The 21,517-nt window shown below is 42.3% G+C and overlaps 1 protein-coding gene across 1 annotated transcript; it reads right to left on the bottom strand.

The window, feature by feature from the left end:
• Window positions 1-248: 248 nt before the first annotated feature.
• ndufv1 (NADH:ubiquinone oxidoreductase core subunit V1) lies at window positions 249-11,734 on the bottom strand. The gene is made up of 11 exons (XM_023810836.2): window positions 11,586-11,734; window positions 10,423-10,538; window positions 10,234-10,316; window positions 9,956-10,126; window positions 9,663-9,846; window positions 9,155-9,344; window positions 8,353-8,565; window positions 7,795-7,961; window positions 5,327-5,408; window positions 626-771; window positions 249-546 (listed from the first exon to the last, which is right to left on the bottom strand). Exons 2-11 carry the CDS (start codon window positions 10,528-10,530, stop codon window positions 469-471), a joined length of 1,422 nt encoding a protein of 473 aa, XP_023666604.1. The 5' UTR covers window positions 10,531-10,538; window positions 11,586-11,734; the 3' UTR covers window positions 249-468.
• Between the last annotated feature and the right edge of the window lie 9,783 nt (window positions 11,735-21,517).

The following is a 21,517-nucleotide window of genomic DNA, read 5'->3' as shown; positions in this document are numbered from 1 at the left end:
CAAACCATTTAAGCATAATTTACTATTTAATAATTTTCAGACCTATTGGTAGAGACATTATCTGAGCTATTTTTTCCTACACTTTCCAAAAATTATTCCCACAAAATATGCAGACATTCTATACAATTCTATGCTTCCAACTTTGTGATATGAGTTTGGAGAAGGTCCTTTTCTGTATTACTGTGATTAGCCTGGGTGGCACTATATGTGTGGTTATAGAAAATGAAAAGATCCTTCTGACAAATCAAGAATTCTACAGCGCCATGGTTTAATATAGTTTCATTCTGCTTCAATGAAAAATTTGCTACACAGACAATGGCCTTTATAATAGCTCATTCTCAACTACACACAGAGACACTGTAAGGTTCTTCAGGCTTCAAATAGGAAAAGTCACGTTAATATTCACCGACAATTTGATTTTGCTTTTTAAATAATAGTGACTAGCGCAATTGGGGATGGGCGGAGGTGTCAAGCTTTTGCCTGCCGTTTCTGCTGGAAGCCTCCAATGCGACTCTCCATGATGGGCCGGAAGTGGCGGATCAGCCCCTGCAAAAAGACGAAACATAATGTATGAGCTCTGGGCTGCCATTAGTCGCCCCATACATGCAGGGCTAACACCCCCTACCTGCACGGGCCAAGCAGCACCATCACCCAGGGCACAGATGGTGTGTCCCTCAATCTGTTTGCTTATCTCCCAGATCATATCGATCTCGGACATCCTTGCATCTCCACGCACAAACCGCCACATCATTTTGTTCATCCAGTCCACACCTGTAAGGAGAGCAGTGCGAGTGAAGGCATGGCGGTTTTATCAGGCAGCACTAGCAGCACTAATGTGACTTGCAAGAATGTTCACCAGAAAATATGCAAAATGTATAATTTTTCAAATATAATTTTTCTGTGAGAAAATGCCTCCTGCTTCTCGATTTGGAATGAATTAGCTTGTAAAGTCAAGAACTACCTATATTTACATACACTATATTGCCAAAAGTATTGAGACACCTGCCTTTACACACAAATGAACTTCAATGACATCCCATTCTTAATACATAGGCTTTAATATGGAGTTGGCCCACCCTTTGCCGTTATAACAGCTTCAACTCTTCTGGGAAGGCTGTCCACAAAGTTTAGGAGTGTGTTTATGGGAATCTTTCACCATTCTTCCAGGAGAGCATTTCTGAGGTCAGGCACTGAAGTTGGACGAGAAGGCCTGGCTCGCAGTCTCCCCTATAATTCATCCCAAAGGTATTCTATCGGGTTGAGATCAGGGCTCTGTGCACATTTCAGGGTTCGTACACATTTTTACCATTACATTTCCATGACTTTTCCATGACTTTTCAGAGACATGAGCCGCTAGTTCAGTATCTGCTACACCACCCACCTTGGTGTCATCTGCAAATTTCACCAGTTTACTGTATATATTGGTGTCTGTATCATTTATGTAAATTAGGAACAATAGTGGTCCTAAAATTGAACACTGCGGTACCCCACTATGAACGCAGGCCCACTGTGACATTGAGCCTCATAACTACTCGCTGCTTCCTATCTGTTAACCAGTTATCAATCCAAGTTGCTACAGTTCCTAAAATACCTGTCGCTTTGAGTTTAAGTAAGAGCCTCTTGTGGGGGACAACATCAAAAGCCTTTTGGAAATCTAAGTAGATGACATCATAGGCCTTCTTATCATCAACTTCCTGAGTAGCTTCCTCAAAAAACTCCAACAGATTTGTTAAACAGGATCTACCTCCCCTAAATTCATGCTGGCTATCCCTCAAAATGTTATTTGAGTCCAGGTAACCTACCATTTTCTCTTTGATTATAGCCTCCATAACTTTACCAGTTATACAAGTTAGACTGATTGGCCTATAGTTTGACAAATTACTTCTATCCCCTTTTTTGAAAATGGGCGTTATGTTGGCATGCTTCCAATCAGAAGGTACCACACCAGTTATAGACGATGCTGGATTAGTAATAAGAACTGGTAAGTTACTAGTGTCCTCAACAGTGAATACCCGTGCAAAACTATCATTGAACTCATTTGATTGATTGATTGATGAAACCCTTTATTGCTGTTGCAATACACCTTGTCACTAGTCACAAGTACCAGCGAAATATTGGCCATCAACCCGACCATACATATACAACACACGTAGGGGGTAGACAGGTCAGGAAGACAGGGGACTATAGGAAAACTCAGAGAAACAAGATTACGCGAGGAGAGTGGAGGTGAATAAAAAAAACAGCCCCCAGACTGTACTCCCATTTACTATATCAATGTCGTTTTCAATTATAAGACCCTTACTATCCTGCAGATTAGTAATTTCAGCTTTTAGAGCTCTTTTAGAGTTAAAATACTGGAAGAAACTTTTAACGTCATCCTTAGCCTCCAATGCGATCTTCCTTTCGACATTCCTTTTAGCTCGTCTAATGTCATTTTTTAACTCAGCCTGTAGATTTAGATACTCTTGCTTTATTCTGTCATCATCAGTTATTTTCCATTTCTGGAACAAAGCCCTTTTCCTCCTTACTTTATACTTTATTTCCCTAGTAAAACAACCTAGGTTGCAATTTCCTAGATTTATTCTTGCTGGAAACATGTATGAGGTCCTCTTGCACTTGCAATAATGTGCTTTTAAAAAATTCCCATGCCTCTTCAACAGTTTTGTTATTGAACTCCATCCAGTTCAGTTTCTAGTTTTAATCTCATACAATTGAAGTTAGCCTTCCTAACATTATATATTTTTGATTTGGACTTTGCTCTTCGGGCACTAAACTTAACCTCAAATTTAACCATGTTATGATCGCTACTGTCAAGTGGTTCTAAAACGTCTAATTTACCAATCCTGTCCTGGTTATTAGAGAAAACCAGATCAAGAATGGCATCTCCCCAGGTAGGGGTGTTAACAAACTGAGTAAAAAAACAATCCTGTACTAATTCCACCATCTCCAGTTCATTTTCAGAAGAGCCAGCAACAATGTCCCACTGCATCCCCGGTAGATTAAAATCACCCATAACTACCACATCATTTTTATTGCTCATAATCCTAATATCACTGTATAACAATCTGCTTTCCTTGGCAGCTACATTAGGTGCTCTGTAACAAACACCGACAATTAGGCTATTTGAGTTTTTAGGATCTAATTTTACCCATATAGCTTCTGTAGTTTTACTTATATCAGTAAGCTCCCTTGCCTGCAAGTTTTCCGTTACATATACTGAAACACCACCTCCCTTCTTACCTATACGGTCTTTACGGAACAACGTGTAACCATCCATATTATATTCTTGTCCATCCTTTTCTCTCAACCACGTGTCAGTTATTCCTATAATATCATAAGAGTCTGATGAGATAAAAGCCTCTAAATCATGAATTTTATTCCTAATACTCCTGGCGTTTAAATACAGACAACAAAGGGTAGGCCTATCACGGTGCCCACTTATAATATGATTTTTTGGGGCTTTCCGTTTCCCCCCATTTACATACTTAACTAACCTCCCTGCCCCCCAGTCCCTAGTTTAAACATTCTTCAACTACTCTACAAATACGCCTTCCCAGTACACTGGTTCCCCTCCGGTTCAGATGCAACCCATTTGGCTTGAACAGGTCCCACCTGTTCCAGAAGGTCCTCCAGTGCCCCATAAACCTAAACCCCTCTTTCCTACACCATCCTTTTAGCCACGCATTTAATCTCCTTATCTCAGCTAACTTAGCCTGACTTGCGCGTGGCACGGGGAGTATTTCAGAGAATACCACCCTGGACGTTCTGCTTCTAAGCTTATTGGCGACTTCTATAAATTTATCCTGCAGAACAGCCCTTCTACCCTTGCCTATGTCGTTGGTGCCAACATGCACCATGACAACTGGATCCACCCCAGCTGGGGCCAAAAGCTTGTCCACACGATCTGGAAGGTCTCCTACCTGGGCACCAGGCAGGCAAGACACCGTACGGTACCCTCTATCATGCGTGCACACATAACTGTCTACTCCCCTAATAATTGAATCCCCCACTACCACAACCTCCCTCTTCTTGGGGGGAGGGGGCTCCTCAGTGCCCAAGGGCCCACCTGCCTCCCCAGTCCCTTCCGGCTCTAAAGCTGGAAGCACCTGAAACCTGTTAGACACAGACACCTCAGGTGATGCTGCCTCTGTAACGTGTGTACGCCTTTTCCTGCGTCTACGACCTACGGTCACCCAGCTCTCTCGACCTCTCTGCTCTTCATTTTCCCTCCACCCCGCTAGTGGCGTACACACCATCTCCCTAAACGGCGTATTAACTAGCTCCTCTAACTCACTGTTGCATTGGATGAGATTGGAGAGATTTGATTTTGCCTAATTCGCAAGAGATGAAATAGCAATGAAAAATATCATATATCAAAGGATGACGGAGCAATGAAAATCATGCTTTTTATACCCTTCAAAGGACTAATAATAATAATAATAATAATAATAATAATTTACACTTTATTAATCCCCGTGGGGAAATTCTTTTTTACGCCTCCCTCAACTTGCTCTTTGTAGAGCAAGCTGTCCGCGAAGGGCAGCCACCTGTAGCGGCGCCCAGGGAGCTGGGGGTTGAGGGTCTTGCTCAAGGACCCGCAGACGTGCTGAGGCTGGGCTTGAACCGGCGACCTTGTGATTACAAGCACACGGCTTAGCCCACTGAGCCACACGCTGCCACTAGGCAATAAAGAAAAAAATCACAGGCTACTGTTATACAATATTTATTATTGTAAAATGTATCACATACCTATACGTAACCTGTAATAAGAATTGAAAAAAAAATCTTGACCTATTGTGGGTTACACTCTGGCTTACGACCTGTACTCAACTGGCGTGCAACTTAAAAATATTCCAAAAAACATTTCGAAGTTTCAACTTCTTTTTGGGTTGTGGAAATCCACAGGTTACTGAAACTGTGGAAACAGGGATATCACTGAAATAAAGATTGATCCTGTTCACAAGGATAAGCATCTAATCTTCTCATGCTTCTCTTTGCCATCACCAAGTGGCATTGTTTCAGTTTTGGGGCAATGTATTTAAAAATTTGAAAATTTCCTGTCTGCCATCCCTACATCCTGCCTGCAAAGTTTAAAAATTTGTACAATACTTTTAGAGTTAGCATGTTCACATGAGCAAGTGTCTTCTACAGCTGTCATATCCTTCCTTTGTGGCTTTGCATTAGCATTAATAAGATCCATCAAATACTTTGAGTTATCACATTACATACCAAAGTGTCTGAGGTAGCAGTGGAGGAGACTGGACTGGTACTAAAACCATATGCATTCCCTCAAAGTCCAGGGAATATGTGTGTTATACTTCCTTACCTTCCCTGCAGGGGGTGCACTGGCCACAACTTTCATGTTTGTAGAACTCGATCAAGCGAGCAATGGCTTTGATGACGTCCGTCTACAAGGATTAAAGTCTGTTAAACACATCTTGATCTCTTCTTATCTGTATAACTATGGACCTTATTACAATAAATACTACACAGAACATACCTCAATTAACCATACCAATTTCAGACTTACACGTTAACAGGGCTACATCTGTATGATTTTATAACAGGTCATGTACATCATCCACCAATCTGCTAACCACTTAGACACCAATCAGCATAACTGCATGTCTTTGGACTGCAGGAGGAAACCAAAGTCCCAGATGAAACCCACACAACAGGGGAAAAACTTACACAAATCCACATATACACCAGAGGTACAATTCACAGCAGTTCAATATCCAAGTTTATTCTGGTACATGTACAACGTTTAACACTAAAGTTTAGAGCACAGGTGTCGGACTCCAGTCCTGGGGGGCCGGAGCCCTGAACATTTTTGGATTTCCCCTCGTTTAACACACCTGATTCAACTTCTTGTGCTAATTACCACATAGCTGTTGAGCTGAATAATTTCTGGTGGAACAGGGAAAGAACTAAGCTACACAGGGCTCCGGCCTCCCAGGACTGCAGTTTGACACCCCTGGTTTAGAGACTAAACAAATTTGAGTTTATGACACCAATAATGAGATATGAGCAAAGAATAGCATGTAGCCAGGGCTTGTCCTTTGAAAAATGCAGGCGCACACAAATTTGTGCACCTAAAAAGTGCTAGGTGCACAATTTTACCTTTTTTGTGCGCCTAAAATTTGGTTGGACTTTGGTGCAATGGGTCAAAATGTACTTGTATTTGTACATATTTCTGTTTTTTGTAGTCCTAGTTGAGAATTTTGTCCTAGTTTTAATGCTTTAACATATTTTGTAGAAACCCATTTAAAGTGAATCACTTTTTATTGGTGAATAAAATTTGCAATTCAGAATTCAGTCTTTTTTGCATAAATACTTTGGAGATTGTCCTCAATTTGCATAACACTTGCTGCAGAAGGCTCAGAGGGGAAGAGCACCATAATATTAAGATTATATGGGCCAAAACTTAGAGATGGCATCCAATAATTTGTATGAGCCAAATTCTGTTTCTCCACTGAAATTGCATTTATTAGCCAGTGTCTTCTCTGAAAACTTCATTCTTGGATGAAGAACACATCAGCAGTGATCCCAGCAGCAGCCAATCCTTAACATGTATACAGCTAATACTAACTAGTTATGAAGATGCCATCTCTTAAGTGCTTGAGTAATTTTGAGTAGGTTGCCTTCCAGGATAGAATCTGCAACTAGACCACAGGGTGAGTAATGACAGTAGCCAAGGATATTGCTGTTGGACTAGGACTAGGAGTGGGGATAGCTCAATATTAAGAGTTGGACAATAGGGTTGGGTCGATAGACGATGGCATCGTCCATCGCCGATGGCCGATAGACATGACGATGCTGAGCCGACATCGCGATCCTCCGCCCCGCCCCCGCCGCAGCAGCAACCATGCAGCTCACGAAAAACACACACGTACTTAATCACACTATATAGTCAAATTAAATGCATGCTTTCAATTTCCGCATCTTTACTTATTTTATTATTATTATTATGAGGAAATAATAACAAGGAAGTTGTTAGCGATCATAATACAAATTACAGTGAACTCCAAACGAATTACACGAACTAGTTCGTTTACATTAATAAATGAGGCATACAGAAACAGCAGAATTTTTTTTTAGATTAAATAAACTACACCAAATATGCCTTTTTCATGGTTTTACCATAACGAACAGAACGTCTGCGCATCTTTTGCGCGGATAACTTGACCGCAAATCCTACACACCACTTCAGACGTATCTCGTGGCTGTCGTGTTTCATTCGGTCTAAAGCCAAAGTATTGCCAGAAAGGTGAATTTGCACTTTTTTTACTAACCAAGTTTGTCGACGCCATTATAACGACACAGATCACTGTGCCTATTCATGCCAGAGTCCCGCGGAAAAGTGATTGACAGCTGGTAATTTGTGTGTAACTTATCTTTATTTATTTATGGTTTGGTTATGGGTAAAACAAAGACCATGCGGGTCAGGTAGTGGAAACAGTAGGCTACAATTAATTAATTAGTTATGAATTAATTATTTAACAACAACCATCCCTCCCCTCCCCAAAAACGTTGCATTCTGACAGGGATGACCCTTAATTGCTATCCATGCTTTTTTTCGATGCCATTGTTGTCATGAATAATTCTGTGGAGCGTCGAGTGGTCACGTGACAAATTATGAGGCGCGTACAATTTAATTATTTTTTATTGATAGGCGCGCGTTTCTTTGTGCAGCTCTTCACCATTTTAGGCGCGTGATGGCGTGCACACGCAATTGCGCACCATAAAGGACAAGCCCTGATGTAGCCATTGTCAGGCAGGAAGACTCCCTACCGTTTTGTCCATGACGATGAGGGCCGCTGTGCCCAGACCAGTTTGTGCCTGGATCAGGCCATCAAAATCCATCAGCACATCCTCACACACTGAGCGGGGGATGAGGGGCGTGGAGGAACCTCCAGGGATGACAGCTAGCAAGTTGTCCCAGCCACCACGAACTCCACCTGGGGACAGGGTTCCATTCAGTCGACCTCAAAGCACAGATATGTTAGAGAAGCTCTCAAACTTATATACACAGACATTAATACAGGGTAAATACAGCACTGTGTCCAGTCTGCCCATTTCAGTGTTGTGTATTTTTTTATACTTTAAACTATGATGAACCCTCCCCTTGTCACTTGCTGCTTGTATGTTGCACCATGGTCCTAAGGTAATGTAATCTCATAACGCTGAAAATCTGAATATGGGTGGTATGACAAAGCCCACTTGAGATTAATAAAGCAGTTATAACAGAAGTTGTGTGTGGAAAAAGAAACAAAAGAAGAAAGAGAAGGGAGGTAAAGAGAAGGACAGCAGACAGCTAGATGGAGAGGAGAGTGCAGGAAGGAAGACCACCTGCATGCCTCTCTATCAGTTCCTTCATGGGAATGGACATCTCCTCCTCCACCGTGCAGGGATTGTTCACGTGACCAGAGATGTTGAAGAGCTTTGTTCCAGAGTTCCTCTCCCTGCCGAAACTCGCAAACCACATGCCACCACGACGGCAGATGGCAGGTGCCACGGAAACAGTCTCCACGTTTGCCACTGTTGTGGGGCAACCGAATACACCTAGAAGACAGTGAGGGTGATCACCACCACAATTACAAATCATCCAAGGCAAAAACTACCAGACCTGAGGTATTGTATGCAAGAATTTACTTGCAAGTAGGTTATAAGCTAGGGCTGGCTTTTGATCCTCTCAATAGACACACACAGCACCCATTTGGGAAACAGGGATCTGCCTGCCTCAGGACCTGCACCTACGAGTTACACATTTACTGATGCCAGTGCCCTTGTTAAACAAAGAGGGTTTTAAGGTCTCTTTCTCAGACCTAGAAACTCCACCTACAGTATGTAAAATAAAACTCAAAAGTCACTGAATTATAAACTAGGATATCTTGTTTATAAAGCAGGAGCAAAACAACAGTGACCCTTCACACACTAAACCTGGTCTCACGGAGCACTTCCTAACCTAAGGTCTATTTATAACGAACAATCTACTAGCTTGTTACAATGAATAATGATAAAGCCAGATCCTAATAAGAAATCAAGTTGATTAATCAAGTCAATAATAAATCCTCATAGTAGCAGCATAGATTGATAAAGACTGCACATTTATTTCTATGAACTGTAAAACAGGGGGCCCCAGCTATCTCACCCACGTCAGCTGGGAAAGGAGGCTTCAGCCTGGGCTTGCCCTGCTTGCCCTCGATGGACTCAATAAGTGCTGTCTCCTCACCGCAGATGTATGCTCCCGCCCCGCGGGTCACAAACACATCAAAGTCATATCCAGAGTCACAGGCATTCTTCCCAATCAGACCAGCAGCATAGGCCTCGTTAATCGCCACCTTAACGTCAAGAAGGGGAAATGGTCTCCATGGTGACTTTCAGAAAGCAGCTCTGCTCACCAGACACAGCACATAATAGTTTCATCCATTTGTCCTGTGATATTGCCCTCTTATATACAGAACATTAGCCATTGCTTAGAAAGCAGGCAGGTTAGGGCTCTACAGTGCCTCCTACAGAGGGGTTTGAGATGTGGGGCAAGGAGGTCATCTGATATCAAACCTGAACCATAATAAAACAGCCAGATGCAGGGCTGCTCAGTGGTCAGTTCTCATAAATGAGGATAATCACAGGCCGTGTGAAGGAAAACAGAAGCCCACCTGCAGGTTGGACGACTCGTTGTAGAATTCCCCACGGATGTAGATATAGGCGGCACGTGCCCCCATGGCATGGCCCGCAACCAGGCAGCCCTCCACTAACTTGTGGGGGTCATGCCGCATGATTTCACGGTCCTTACAGGTGCCGGGCTCACCCTCGTCGGCATTCACCACCAGGTACTTCGGCCTAAAGGGCAGGGTAAGGAGCAACACTGAAGGTGTGATCCAAAGGGCAATCAGGACAGACCTAACCAGCTTAAGTATCAGGAAACTCAGTTTGCCACCAGTGAGCTTACCTGCCATCACTAGGCTTGTTCATAAAGCCCCACTTCATGCCAGTGGGAAAACCAGCTCCTCCACGCCCCCGCAGGCCTGAGATCTTCACTTCATTGAGGATCCAGTTGGCCCCCTTCAGCAGGATCTCCTTGGTCTTGTACCAGTCACCACGCTTCAAGGCTCCCTTCAGCCTTGGAGAAGCCAGCAGTTAGCAGCAAGCCTAGCTATGTCTTTTTGGGACTCAAAAACATCAAGAAAGGTGCCTCTGTATTATGTGCTGTAAGCAGAATGCTGATACCTCCAGTCATGTCGGCCATAAAGGTTGGTGAAAATGCGATCCTGATCACTTAAAGGACCAAACTTTGTCTTCTTCGGCTCTCCCTAAGGAAAAAAGGAACAACTTTCAGAGGTAATATTACTAGGGGACAAAACTAAGGAAGATCTTAAGTCTGATGTCAGGGAATGGCCTGCTGTGAGTGAGCAATACCTGCTGGGTGGTGCTGTTTAACCGTGTCAGAACCACTAGGCACCCCTGATTGGCTGCAACTGGACCTCGCCCTGCCACACCAGCCAATATACGCGATATGGAGAGCATCTTCACGGCTGGCCAGAAGAGAGGGTTACACATCACATGACAGCAAACAGTATTTTAGAGATGGCATAGGCACAAAATCTAAAAAAATAATAAAAATAAAAACACTAATAGGATTGGGGGGAGGGGGTGTGGCGAGAGTATGAACCTGATCTGCTTTTAAATCAGAGACTTGTATTCACCCTAAAGTTTGAAGATTTTTGACTGATTTTTTATATTTGGCAAGAGACTGCAGAATTGGCACTTTAAGGAATAGTCAATTTTTGTGAAAGTTGTTACTGAATAAAACAAAGAATCAGAATTGTGTAAATCTTGTTGCCCGTGGATTTCTTCCTATACTGTAGTAGCATCGCAAAGTGGAAAAAGTATGATCATTATATTTTCCTATTCCTATTATGCGTTTTTACCTGAATGCTGAGTCCTTGTAGTGACATGTAGATCTGAAACTAAACTTAATTTATTGCACATTCCACTTATATAACAATGCCACGGAAGCTCTTTTGTTTTTAAAAACAAAATAATTAAAAATAAAACAATTTTACAATTGTCATTATTAAAAACAATAATAAATAATCACGTTATATTAGGTTAACAGTACGTGCAGAATTGCCACATTTTGCATAAAACTGCACTTACGTAAAGCAAGGTCGCATGAGAAAATTAACAGTAACATTAAGAAATACGTTCAGTAGTTGTGTGGCTGTTGAATAATCTGAATAAATGCAGAACACAAGATTGCTGTAATTTTTTTGACATACGGTAGTTCTAATTTATAAGATCATTTTCTCACACTAATATACGTAAAACAAATGGACTTAACAGAGGAAATTGACGTGGTTCAAAATAGTTTTAATGAGCACAGGGGAGAGCATTTAGTTTACGCGATGACCTTAGCGTCCGCTCTAACTGCTGTCACGGTTCGGGCACACAATTCTTTCTCTTGACCTTACAAAAATTCATAACTCCCGAGGACACACAAAAACGGCAGCACAGACAGGCAGCACAGACAGGCAACACAGACAAGCAAAACCAACATGTTGACCTAGTTAGACGCTCACCGTCTCGTCGAAAACAAGGAACCGTCGTCTTCTCCTACAAAACTTAATTTAAGCAAAAGAAGCCCGCAATCACTATTTACCTCTGACGAGACATCCTAACCCGGAAGCGGAAATATAACAATACAGTCAGTGGTACATGTGCGCCTGCCCAAGAGAGTCTGGCTGCAGTAGATGTCGCGTTGAATACAGCCGTCTATGGGAGCGAATGCGTCAACAGAGCCGCCATCTTGAGACGGGGTAGCGCTCCTCTTAAATGAATGAACGTCTATCAGGGCCAAGGTGGCTTAGAGCAGCGGTTCCCAAACTAGGGTACGCAAGAGGCTGTAGGGTGTACGCGAGGGAGCGGGGGGAATCACGAATTCGAACAACGAGACAGTCAGTAATTCTCACAACAGCGGAGTCGGTGACCTCCAAAAAAGCCGTAAAACACAAAATACAGTCGTGTTTATGTCATATGTTTTTGTGCTTATTAAATTTAAGTGTTTCCAAAGATTAATCCCACAACAGTAATAAAATAAATATCTTGCTTTAACATAAATACTAAAAGAATAGATCGCTTTAATCGCTATTACAGTTGGGTATGGGCACGCGGTCTTATTTAGAAAACATACAAAAAGAGACGCATATAATGTTTAATCATTCGTTAATTTGTATTTGTCCGGTCCAGGAGGTTAATTTTGGGGATCGTTAAAGTGATAGATCACCTATCTTGATTAAGCCTGATTCGGTTCGTTATATATATTATTAAAAAGTAAATATTAAGTAATAATGAGAATATGAACAACCATGGGAATTATTTTTACAGTGAAAACAATATGTATTAATTATATTGTATGTTCTTGAGTAATCGATAAAATCAGTAGGCCTATATGCAAGACATCAATCTGTAATAGTGGAAAATATGTCCAGTTGATATGTCCAGTATGATCTAGGTCTGTGTGTTCAGACAGTGTGCAATAAACAGAATTTTTAGGAACATGGCAAATGTTCACATTGCAGCATGGAAGTAGGTTCACTGTCACAACGCTGACCGGGGAAGCAGAGGCGAGGAGACATAGGATCGGGGAAATGCGGGGTTTAATGAGCAAAAGGAACACACACTAGCGGTAAAGCAGAATTACAATACTATGACAGGACTGGAGAAACAAACGGAAACACGGACTAAATACAATGGACTAATGACAAGTTTGACAACAATCAGGAACAGCTGGTAAACACGGGGAATCCACACAGGGTTAACGAGGGGGCTTGGCACACGGAAGGAGCGGACGATCGGGGCATGACACTCACTGGAGAGCTTTGTCACAGATAACTTAACTGTCTCTAACAGCGTCTAACCGCACATTAAATAAAGTCCTGCGTATTTTTCTATTCTGAAATTCTGCCATGGCATGCACCAGTATGATGCTGGTGCAACTTTCCCAGGACCCTAGTCAAAAATATCTGCCACTCTGGTCGCGGAAAACAAGCGCTAACGGAAATATATGAAAAACACGGGAGCGGTAGAAGATTTTTTTAAATTTGACGGGAATGGGACGGTACGGGAATGACATCCCACGGGACTGAACGGGATGGGAATGGGTTTTGAAAATTTGGCGGTTAAATTGGATGGGAACGGAAACCCTCCAACGCGAATGGGATGGGACGGAAACCAAAAACCTTTTCCGTGCCTATCCCTACTGTGAAATTCTCCCACCGGATAGCAACAATCTATTAGTAAAATATATTAATAAATTCATTTGGTGGTGAGAAATAATCGACTGTTCAGTATTTATTTTTATGCATGCGGTATATTGCAATCTATGTATAGACACTAATTAAGAGTCGTTGGTAGCAGGGGGTACGCGGCTGAGGAGCGTAAGATATAATTAAGACAGAAACCAGTATAGCACAGCGATTTGCAACCTTTGTAAAATAAAGTTTCGAAGGGTGGGAATAGCGTTTAATGGACAATCCCACTTAATAAAGCGAAAAAAAACCAATGGATGATTTGGGAGTCGATGTGGGAGTAAGCATTTGGCACTTAATTGTGCATACTTCTTTTGAAGATATTCATATTGAACTGCAAATGCTTAAAACAAGACGTACAAACGAGGTGGAACAGTACGTTATGTGTGTTTGTAGTAGCTTAATTAAATATTTTTGTCATAAAAATTAATATATAAAGTATAACAAAGTAAAAAGAGATATTCATCTTGTATTGGAATCAGATCGGAACTGAAATAATGTGGATTGGCCCATCCCTAATAGTTGTATGTAGAGTATGTAGCCTACTTTTGCCACATGGTGTTCTCTCAACTTGTGAAAGCAAGACAAAATAAATGAAATGAAATTAAAGTGATGGTTGTCGATGCCATCTTGAGTTTCAGCAATGTGATCACAAAGATTAACTATATCCTGGTCTGGGGTTGTCCCGTCCTTGGCCGCTAGCTGGGGTCTCATCGGGCGTGGTGGGGTGGGTCTCTCCCGGTCTGCGCCTGGGGGGGGGGGGGCGTTCCCTGCTGCTGGGCTGCCTGTGCCGCCCCTGAACACCTCGGTTGGCCGTCCCTGCCGGCTGTGCGGGGTCAGGGATGGGGACTAATCGGGGCCAGTCGGGGATCTGGCCCCGGTGCCGGGGGGGGCCCACTCCTGGCACGCCCTTATTGCTCCCCTGGGTCCAACACCACATTTCACACAACACTAGGGCCTTGAGGGGCGGTGGGGAGGTGCGCCGAGACACTGCCCCTCAATTTTTACTTACATGTTAGACACCACATGACACTAGGGCTGAGGAGGTGGGTTGAGGCAGGTGGGGCTCTGCCGTCTGCCAGCAGTGGGGTGCCCATGCCTCAACTGCTCGCCCACTTTTTGCACCTTAGTCATATACGCAGTCCATATTACATTAGGGCCTTGGGGGTGCGGGGAGGGGGATGGGGGACTCTGCCATCTGCCAGTGGTGGGGCCCTCATACCCGAACTGCACCCACTAATTTTAATGCATAGTAGACATAAACACACAACTCTCTCACACATGTACATGCACACTTCACACCAACATGGGTCAGGGAGGGGATGGGGGCTGAGGGGCCCCCCCTAACTCTCTGTCTCTGGCCCTGTGCTGGTGGGGTGGCCCGCCGGGGGGAAGACCCATCATGGGGGGGTTCGGGTGGCCCTGGCGGGTACGGGCGGCCTCCTCTCTTGGGCCGCGGGCCGGGTGGTGCTTGGCTCTGCTGCGCCGTGGTGGGGCCCTGGCGGGCGGTCCGGGGAATCTTGGGACGCTCTGGGCCCTGCTAGGCGGATTGGGGGGTTCGGTCTGGGCTGGGCGGGGTGTCTGCCGCTCCCCGGTCGCCGCGGGTCCGCTCCCGGGTGGGGGGGGGGCTCTTTGTATGGGCCCCCCTTGGATCATCCTGCAGTGTTGGGGGGGAGGCGTGCCGGGTCGCTGCGGTGGGCGGCGGCCCGTCCTCCCGGGGGACGGGCTGGGGGGGCTGGGGCTCCCCCGGTGTGTGGGGGGCCGTCCGCCGGGGGGTGGGGGGGGTGGTCCCGGTGGGTGGGGCCCTTCGGCCCTGGACCCGCCTGCCCCGGTGGGGTGGTTGCGGGTGGGGCTGGGGGGCTCGCCGCCCGTCCTCCCTCTGCGGGCCTCCCTGTGCGGGGGTTGGCGCCCCCTTAGTCCCTCGCGGGCTCCCTCTCGGGTTGGGCGGGTGGTTGTCTCTGGGATGCGTGGCTGTGGGCCCTTGTGCCGGGGGGGCAGTAGGGTGGCTTCGGTTGCCTGGTTCTCCTGCCTTCGCCTTGGGCCTGGGGGGGGGGGGGTGCTGCCGCCTCCCCTGACGGCATTAAATGCCAGCACATCCAATGACAAATCAGGTCACACCTACACTTGCACATGCATACAAGACTGGTTGAGCGATCAATATCATTATTATTATTACTTTTTAGGGTATGTTATAGATTTAGGAATTGAAATATACATATATAACGGTACGATTACGTGTGTGTATGCTACATATATATAATACCGATTTGTATTAATTATTATTAGTATCACTGATGTTGTTATAATTCTTGTTGTTTGATGAGTGTTATGTTTCTTATGGTTGTTTGTATTCTGTATTCCCCTATACTTCATCTTTTTTCCATCCCGCCTACATTATTAGTGTTATTATTTCTGTATACCTTTTTTTTTTTTTTTTTCTTTTCTCTCTCCCCCTCTCCCCATGGTGATTGATGTCTGTTATTGTTACGCTGTTGTTTTTGTACCCCCCCTGTTTTTCTCCTTTTCCACGGTACTGGTGAGTTCGGAGCGGCCACAATCTTTACTCTTGAATGTAATGTAAAATAAAGTTGTCCTCCGAAGAGGGGGGGTGGTGGTGGGCAATAAAAAAAAAAAAAAAAAAAAAAAAAAAAAAAAAAAAAACTATATCCTGGTCGAGAACCTGTATCTGCTTTCACAACCCTGTTCAGCAAAAGTCCGGCATCTTCGCTGGTGCTGACCGTCAAAGAAGCGTGGTTGAATGAGCTTGGAACCCCGTCCCAATATGGCGGCGGTATTGACGCATGCTGAGAGGCTGAATGCGGCATCTAGTGTTTATATCTATGGCAGCTGCTGTGGAGCGTGGAGTTTTACAGGAAGTGGAGTTTAACCAGAAATGGAGCGTGGAGTTTTACAGGAAGTGGAGATTTTTTTTTTTCCTTCAAAGTGAATTAAGAATTACGTCAATTTCAAAATAACTCGTTTGAGGAAAAAAAGGCTTACATTTAGAACCTTGCAACAATTACAACATGACAATAAAATAAAATAAACTTAAAAAAAAAAAATTACAGGGGTTGACATCTTAACATAATGTTCCATACATAATTGATACACTGGACTGTAGCACAAAAAACAAGAGACTCAGACATTGTTTCATACAGCTAATTTATAGACTGGTTATTTTCCAATAGCACTTTTAGATATGTTTTATATTGTTTAATTTCATTTTTAAAATAGTTTATATTAGGCTTACCGTTTTTCCATTTATTCTTATGTATATGGTATTTTCCCATTACAAAAATAATGTTCACCATTTTGGATATCTTTTTTGGCAGACCTTCCATGTCCATCCATGAAATTACAGTGAATTTCGGAGGAGAAATATTCCCTTCTTTCCTTTACATGTAGCTTTGTACTTTTGACAGAACATTGTTTTTACCATACACGTACCATATTTTTAACGTGTGTGTGTGCAAAACATACTGCAGTGAAATCTTTTAAACAGCAGTAATGAATTGTGTCTATTATTATTATTAATACATGTATAATTTGTAGGGTTTGTTTGAGAAAATATTAAGGTGTCTTGGTCCTTCTGCAAAACTTCGGCTCTCCATAGCGTTACTTAAATTTTTGCCTTTATGACAAATGTACCAGAAGGAAATGAATTATATCTATAATGTGGGACTGCTATTAAATCAACGAATATTGAAAACTCATTCAAGGTATCATGAAAATGTATATAGCAATTTAATTTTGCCAAATCAGCCATAATGTCTGGTGCTTTAGTGGGGTGAAGTGCAATATTTGAATATGTGGATCCTGGCTCAAGTACCGGTGCAAAATTTAGGGTGGGTACACATCTTAGACTAACACTGTTCGGTGTACATGTATGTCCACCACGTACATTTATGTAGGCTGCACACTATACAGTCAAATCAATTTAACAAACTGTGCAATGAGTGTTCTTTTTTAGTTTTCATAATTACACTTAACATAGATTTTTTTCCATTATAAAAACACATTTTTTAGTTAATTTATACACAACTTTCTGTCATAACTCAGTCCAAAAGTCGCTGCATGATGGGGATAATCACATCTCGAGTAATGTATGTCTGTCATAAGACATTGTTTGGGGAATGCACTTTGGTAAAGGAACAACTTCGTTAAGACATACCTTCAGCGTCTTCGTAACACCAAGAGACAACGTTTTTGGGAAAAACACCAAATATTTATTTATAGTAGATTTTTATCAGAGCAAAATGACCACAATCTTGCAAATTTTATTACTTTTACGTGTTTGGTAATAAATACAAATGTATGGGGGGGGGGGGGGGGGTTATTAATATAAACAATTATGATTGCATATTGCCGATAAAATGTTTCCTTTAAACTTCTTTATGAACACACACTACATATATTTATCATTAATCTGTTAATATTTTAATACTATAATGTAGATTATATGTACTAATATGTAAGTTATTATGATGCAAAATTCAGATGACAGAACATTTATTTTAAGATGATATAACAAATTAATAAGATGTATAAATACTACAGTATATAAAAATAAAAATGCTCATTACACATTGTAGTACTAAGAGAGCAATAAAAAGAGAGAGTGGAAGAGAGAGGAGGATAAAAAAGGAAGAGAGAGAAAAACAAGAAACACTAATTAAAGATGTCTTCTGATCAAACAAACAAAAAAATTTAAACATAGTAAGTACAATTATTACAACCAAACACCTTTCCTTTTCATGTACTTCTCAACTGATTCGTTGAAGACATCTTTCTCACTGAAAAGAAGAAAAATTGCTTAACTTTTACAGAATAATTAAAAATAAAACTCTCGATTAAATACGAGTACATAGCTTTGATCTAACGGAGGGCCTGCAAGGAACATTTCCTCTGCCTTCTTAAAATCAATATTATGAAGTGCAGATAGGCCATAGATGGTGCACTGGAATAAAACTCATGATTTATCTACCAAATAATAAGCTCAGCAACTTAATCAAGTGCATTCAAAATTAATTCAACACTTACCTCTGGCATCAATAATTCAAGAATGAACTTGATTTTATCCTCGATCAGCAAAATAATAGGGGTCCTGTCAAGGAATGTTTAAGGTATATGAAAGGTATATGGTTTTGCTGTTCATCATCCTCGAAATACACAGGAACGATGTAAGAAGATGGTTTCAGAAACCTTTTCAGATACTTTGATTTCTTCTTGCCCGTTAATATGCCCTATGACAAGGAAACACACTAATCAGTCATGCACCACATAGTATAATAATGCACTCTATAATTTTCAAATTACTGATTGTAAACTACACTCTCAATAAAAAAATTTATAAAATAAATTAAGAGCAAATATTTTTTTAATTGTAAAGCTCTAAGGAACTTACCTTGACTTAAATTATGATCTCCACATTACTCCAATCCCGGTTATTTCCTCCGTAACAACTACATTATGAAGTTAATTTGTATATTTTGTAGAAATTGTGGGATTCAATAGAATTATAAAGAACATACAATGAATAGAGGAAAAGGAGAACATAGCTTAAAGCAGGGCATGATGAAAAGCGGGGCGGGGGTTCATTCTAAAAAATGCAGTTAACTGAAACGAGAACTGACTGGCGCCGGCAAGGCAAGGTTACCTAATCAGGACCGATAGAGGGAGCGACAGAGAACATCAGCGGCCCTTACGTGTCTGCAGCCTTCCACAAGGACAAGTACTAACTGACTAACTAGAGTAAATGTCAAACATGTGGTTGTCACGTAGACGGAAGGTACCGAGAGAGGGGGGGAGATGCCCAAAGGGCTTTAAAAGGGATACAGCTGATACATATGGCAGAGCCTCCTCCTGTACATGCTGAATGTATGTCAGATGGTCGCTCCCTGATTATAATCAGTCAAGAGAATAAACCGGTGATTTGCAACTTCTCCCCGTGTCAGCGGTGAATCTCTTCTCATCCACGGACCCGGTGGAGATGGCGTACTCCAACAAAATACATGTTTTTACTTTAATAAGTCCACTGTTTTCTTGTCCAAAATATAAAATAAAATGGCTGCTTATTGTGTTGACAGATTTTGTTGTCATTTCTGGTTATTCATATAGATGCACAAATCAATTCTGAAGGCTGGTTCGTCACTGGAGCTTAATACTTGCAATGTTTGTTACAATAAGGTCCATTGTGTACTTTTTCCACCAACAAAATTTAAACCTGCACCACTATTTAGAGTGCAAAAACATGTTCAAGTCCATCTCAAAAATTCACTGGATTTTGTTTTATTTATTACTTTTAAACAGCTATGCGCAATTAGTTGTAACTGTGCTAACTTCTCTTGTTTCTCTGTTCAAAGGATACAAAATATGCAGATGTAACCTTGAGTGCAGACCCCAGGGACATTTCCACTGCCCACTGTGTTACAAAACAATACTGTGAAGCGGGGCCGGTTTTAGACGTGCATATATGAGGGGGTAGACAGAAATGTGAAGGGGGCACATGGTGGCGACGGAGGCGGGAAAGGGGTGGGGTGGTGGTGGGGGTGCTCTGGATAACTGTTTTTGTCATGTAATTGGATTGCACTTTGTCAGGCCTCTACCTTAAGACCTGTCCAACTTGGGGGTCCCACCTGAAGGCTAAGCTTCTGCTGGTAAAGCTCTTAGGGTCACTGAGGCACGCAAAGCCCCTGACCACATAAGGTGGCAATCCCTCAGGGGGAAAACTGAAAAATAAAACAAAAAAAAATTAAATTAAATATTCCTCATCAGATTAAAACAACTAAAAACATGACATTTACTTTAATTGGATGGCCTATATCAAACATATTTGAACCCAGCAAAACACTTTTCACTATTGCCAATATTAACAAAACTAAAAAGGCTAGGCTAAGTTATGAAAAAGAAAAAATCAATTCACCAAGTCTTGAAATATATATAAAACTGAAAAATTGAATTGGTCAGGGTTCATTTCACTACATGTCGTACTTGTTATAACTATGTATGTGACGAATAAAGAATCTTGAAATCACGACGAACAAGTCACTCAATGAGAATGAATGACGCAACCGACTGGCTAAGCTGCTTCTTGCGACGAGGTGGTTAAAATGGTATGGTCCACACTAGGGGTACCTGAAATCGTTTTACATAAAAATTTCCTAAAAGGTGAGGTTATCTTTCTTTTAAAAAAAAAAACAAAAAAAACATGTTAAGACCCCCCCAAAACTGCTATTTTTGTCTATTTGGGGGGAGGGGGGGTCTTGGTCTTGATCGGGGGTACTGTACCCCCCAGTACCCCCCGTAATTCGAACCATGATCTCACGAGTCGCTATGATTATGACGAGAGAGATTGCTGATTCCTCTAAACCTCCCGAGATTGCTGATATGAAACTGTGCAGTTTGTGACACGTTTCAACATTTTAGATGTACAAAGTATGTTATTATTAACATGATGAATCATGTTAATAATAGTAGTTTGATAGGTTAACTAGTGAATTCTGGCAAGCGTTTTTTATGCTATCTTGCAGGCTATTGTGGAAGCATATTAAGTTAAAGATTCCTTTTATTTATAAACGGGCCATCGACGTTTGGCAATTTATTGCCACTAAATGGCTATGAAAATATATAGGCATGGGCCAAACCAATATGTTTTCTTTGGTTCATGATTATTTTTTAAGGAGACGCCTTTAACAACAGATCTTGAAACTGCTACAGAGTGGTTGAAGGTAAATATCAATCTCTTCAGCGCAGTGTTCCTGTCACGCCCCGCTCCGTCCGCTCCTAGTGTGTGCCATGCCCCCTCATTATCCACGCGTGCTTCCCCGATTGTGCCCAGCTGTTTCTTTTGCCTTGTCCTGTGTATATCAGTCCGTGTCTCCCGATGTATGCCAGATCCGTCATTGTATTGTCGCGTATTGTCCGTTGATGTCCACGCTTGTCCCTCCTTGGCTTATTAAAACCCCCGTTCACCTGACTTCCTGGCTGCTCTCGTCTGCTTCCCGGCTCGCCCGATCTCCGAACGTGACAGTTCCAGCCACGCTATCTGGAGATGGAGGAGGAAGCTCAGAGGAGAGCTGTGCAAAAGATGTACGATTACCCAAGCTTTTGATATATTTGCTATATAAATGCAGCCTATTTACCATTTTTTACGTTCACTAAAATTTAGATTTATATGCATGCTGTATCTTAAAAAGGAACGAAAC

Source organism: Paramormyrops kingsleyae, chromosome 23 (assembly GCF_048594095.1).
Source record: "Paramormyrops kingsleyae isolate MSU_618 chromosome 23, PKINGS_0.4, whole genome shotgun sequence".
NCBI classification, from domain to species: Eukaryota; Metazoa; Chordata; class Actinopteri; order Osteoglossiformes; family Mormyridae; genus Paramormyrops; species Paramormyrops kingsleyae.
The sequence above is the reverse complement of the archived record's forward strand: the minus strand, read 5'-3'. Positions and strand labels throughout refer to the sequence as shown.